General features: G+C 41.9%; 1 protein-coding gene across 1 annotated transcript in view; it reads right to left on the bottom strand.

The window, feature by feature from the left end:
* Positions 1-4,639, bottom strand: part of abcc9 (ATP-binding cassette, sub-family C (CFTR/MRP), member 9) — a 66,500-nt gene that overhangs the window by 49,021 nt on the left and 12,840 nt on the right. The window contains 1 exon segment of the mRNA XM_032505239.1: positions 705-812. Coding sequence (XP_032361130.1) covers positions 705-812 — 108 coding nt within the window.

Genomic DNA, 4,639 nt, shown 5'->3' on the forward strand with positions numbered 1-4,639 from the left:
CACACGCACACGCACACACACACGCACACACACACACGCACACACGCAAAAGATAAAAAGACTACGAATAAAAATTTGACAAATTCGCCATCATAACAGCAATGTGCCAAGGTAAAAACACGCCTGGCTTTTAAAGGGAATGGGACATGACACTCTGATTGGTTTATTGCATGTTAGGCCCAAAACACACCTATGAATTAATGAAGACACTAAGTGCAACCTTTTTGAACTGTCTGCACGGACCCTTTTATCCACCATCAAACTAGCAAAAGTGGATTTGGACACGCCCTACACGCACCTGAGCCATGTGCTTCATGCTGTGCGCTTAGATTGTTAAAATAGGGCCCTAGAGTGAATGTTTTTGAGTGAATACGCAACAACATTCAACAACGATATTTCTACTGACATTCCTGTATTCTTATGTTGCAACGTCTGCTGTATCAATATATAATAAATTCTTATGAGCTGGAGCGTGCAGTGCGTGCTTGATGTTGCTGTTTTGCAGAACATTATTGTTCAGCAGTGTAGATGCTCTCATCGTTGTAGTTATAGTTATCGTTGCCGTGGATGGCCCTTAAAACTTTATATTTCTTTAACCTTGGACACTGGTAGTTACAGTTCTTGGGGTCTTTGACAGTTCATACTCTTTTTCTGTCCTTACCCCCGAGCAACCATTCTCCCAACACGTGACCTTTGATCCTGACCTTTACAGCCACATCTTCCGTCTCCGTGGGTCTCATCTGTCGCCGGGTCGGCTGCTCGTAGTTGTCCATCTGGTAGCGCATTGGCTGCTTCCTGTTGATTGCTTTGGTCTTGAGGGAGATATGGAAAAGAGACAGATTTGAAGTAAGCATTCAAATAAACTTAAGACTCTCCTGCATCCGCTTCAGTTCCTTGGGGAGAAGAAGAAGAAGTGCGGGGGTTCTCTCTGATTTAAGCCTGGAGGATGTTGCCCCAAAGGGTTCAATTCCCACTGCGTACACAATATCCTGTTCTCCTTATCCAGACACACAACACATACAAACACACTGTACATCAGGCTCTCTGGCCTGTTATCTTCGTTGGGTGTCAGCTGTACATTTCTTGAATAAATAGCAAGGCTTACCACTTACCATTATCGCACCCATTAAGCATTGGGCTGCACAATATGAGGAAAATATGCAATACAGTTGTAGAATATCACAATAACAATATTACTTGCGATAGATAAACAGATCTTAAAAAAGGTGCTTAGTTCCTCTTTTCGGTTGCTTTCAGTATTCTGCTAAAATACAATAAATGCTTGTTGAATGAAAGGAAATCATTTCCCACAATCTTTATTTAAAATAGGGCAACACTACTATGTTATAAAGTGCAGTTCACTACTGATATTTTCTTTCAACTAACAAAAGAAATCTCGGAGTGTCTTTCGCGATGTGCATATTGCGCCAGTTGATATTGCGATGACGATATAAAAACGATATATAGTGCAGCCCTAATGAAGTACACATCTGAGGAATTGAGGATGTAATTAAATTGCTGCTTTTCTGAAGCATGAATGCATGTTAAATGTACTATATCTGATCTTCTGCCACTGGTCTCTTAATCAAAGCAATGACAAAGGGAGTTTGATGACATGGCGAAGTGGGGTGGGAGGATGGGAATTGTTCTCTTCACTGAATGAAGGTTAACGTTTGTTCAGCTTGTATTTTTTCTGATAACATTTAGATGTCCTATGATTGTGACTTTAAGGACCACAAATTTCTTTAAAAAAAAAAAAAATGTCTTGTCAATAGTCTTCATTGCCAGACCTTCCTCCTCAGCGCTGTGGAGGAGGGTCTGGCTAGTCCACACAGCGTAGGGTAGCGGAGATAAACGTGCTCTGGTTTATTGGCATTTCTTTAAACCAATCACAATCGTCTCAGGCGGTGCTAAGCACCGGACGGAGCCCTGGTGCCGCTGCAAAATAGCCTCAGGAAGAAACTTGTTTTGGTGGAACATGTGAACGTTCAAAAGTAGTTTTAGTCGTGCAAGAGAAAACTCCGATTGGACAGATAGTCTAGCTAGCTGTCTGGATTTACCCTGCAGAGATCTGAGGACCAGGTAACCATAGTCCTCAGATTGGACAGATAGTCTAGCTAGCTGTCTGGATTTACCCTGCAGAGATCTGAGGACCAGGTAACCATAGTCCTCAGATTGGACAGATAGTCTAGCTAGCTGTCTGGATTTACCCTGCAGAGATCTGAGGACCAGGTAACCAGAGTCCTCAGAAATCCACCGGAGTTTAAAATCCCGGAAGTGAAACGTCGTGGATATAGACTACATTGTTAGTGACCAAATTGCTGGTCACGGGGACAAATTCATCTGAAAGGGGAGCTAGATATGTGATTAGTGAGGTAACAAAATACATTTTCATTATTAAGCTTCAGTACACGAGGTAATCATGGGATTTATTAAACATGACAGAGGTCCAACCTGCAGTATGAAGTACATCAAATCTTCTACATTTGCAGTTTGTAACACCTCGTCTCTACTTGCTCTTCCATGGAAATGCCTTCTAGACTACAGGAAGTTGTGCTTTTACATTTCCACTTGATTTGGGATTAAATTGGTGAAATTGGTACTGATAGCTCTGCCTAGGAAACATTAGGTCACAGAAAGTCTCATTACTTTTTGATTGATTGATTTTGTAATATTATGGAGAGCACAGTCCAATAACAACCCAGCAGTGGCCACTTAGCTCCAAGATACCCTGGTTAAATGTTAAAAAGTCTCGAAATTACCACTTTGAGTTTGTAATGGCTTCATAAAGGAAACATAAAGCAGTTGCAAATGGAGCTTTCACATTGAGTAGAAGTAAAAAAATAATGAAAATGACAACCAGAAAGACCAAGGCCAATATTACTGTTTGCATTTAAGCATACTAAATAATGAATACATTTCTGAACCTCTCTCCCAACCGGTCACACCCACCAAGAGCCAGGGTCTGTTAAAGGAAGCGTTCCCTCGCCGCTGTCACACCAAACACAAGCTCTTGTGGAAATTGTTGGGTCTCTAAATTAATGAGTGTGGTCTAGCCCTACTCTATCTGTGACGTTTCCCAAGATAACTTCCGTTAGGATTTGACACTATGAATACAATTTTTATCTTTCGCACAGGTCATGTTTTGAAAGACGCTGTCCTGTAGCTTACTAATGTAAATGAATAACAATGTATACAAAAATGTGATGATGTCCGACACGTTTTATGAAGAAGAAAGCCTGAAGTTTTCAAAAAGTTCTGATTCACGTATCCATGTATAGAGAGGAGCTACAGATCGGCTGTGTCTGTGCCTGTGGGGATAGACATTTTTGAGGATTTGTTGGCATCTGTCGCTCAAAAATTATATGTGTAACCAAACTGAGCTCAAGGTTTACTAAAAAGTTGATGGGTACAAAATGACTCATGACAAAATCTGATAGGTACGCGTACCCACCGTCCCAACCTAAATCGACGCCTATGGTGTTTTGTCATTAAGCCTTCAATGTTATAACCAATAAACCTCTGCAGAGTTCTGAGAGTCCCTTGGCTCTGTGGTCTCACTGTCCACTTCGGACACAGTGTCAATTCCTCTGCAACATTATAGCCACCATGTGACTCCGGCGGCTGAAACCTCAGACAGCCCCAAGATTAACAAAGTCAGGGCTGCAGTTCACTGGGTGTCGATGGTATGTAAGAACTCTGTTGCCTCGGAAACATAACAATTAGGCCCGAGAAAATAATACGACATGTACTGTGAGTAAAGTAACACTTAGGGCCCTATTATAACAATATAGGCACACGGCGTGAAGCGCATGGTGTAGGTGCGTTTAGGGCGAGTCCAAATCCACTTTTGAGGCGCTTCGCTGTGTGTATATGTGTGTGTATATGTGTGTGTGTGTGTGACAAGCATAGTGTGCATGCACTGTGCATAAGCCTAGGTGCATTTTGCTAATGCGCTGTAAAAATAACAATGAAATACTGCGCTATTGACTTTAGACTTTAGTGTTATGCTGTAGCAATGCGACTAGCCAAATACAGTCCAACCTGAACCAAAACAGCATGTTGTTTTTGTTTTGATCCCTCTCTGGTCAAAGCCATTTTTTCCCCAATATTGTGCTACAAACAACGCCGTGGCTACATACATAGATACGTGGAGACTCGAAAATCCAATCAGCAAACAGAGAGAGTATTCGAACTGCAATTCAAGCTCTACCGATTCATTTTTTATGGCATGTCTACTGCAATCACAGACAGAGAGACAGACAGACAGACAGACAGACAGACAGACAGACAGACAGACAGACAGACAGACAGACAGACAGACAGACAGACAGACAGACAGACAGACAGACAGACAGACAGACACTTTACTGATCCCCAAGAGGAAATTCAAGGTCCCAGGAGCTTACAGACATCACACACAACATACATCATAACAGGATGTTAAAATAACAAATAAAAACACAAATCCATATGAATAATGTGGATATATAGGTTCATTACATATAGGTTAGATAATCTCTGGTGAGTTCCAAAATAATGGCGTTGGAGAAAGATGGCGGCGACAGAGAAAGATGCGAGCGAAGCCGTTCGGCCGCTGTGGTAACAGCTGCCGAATATCCAGAAGTTAAAGCCCGAG

The sequence above is a fragment of the Etheostoma spectabile genome, chromosome 23, assembly GCF_008692095.1.
Source record: "Etheostoma spectabile isolate EspeVRDwgs_2016 chromosome 23, UIUC_Espe_1.0, whole genome shotgun sequence".
NCBI lineage: Eukaryota > Metazoa > Chordata > Actinopteri > Perciformes > Percidae > Etheostoma > Etheostoma spectabile.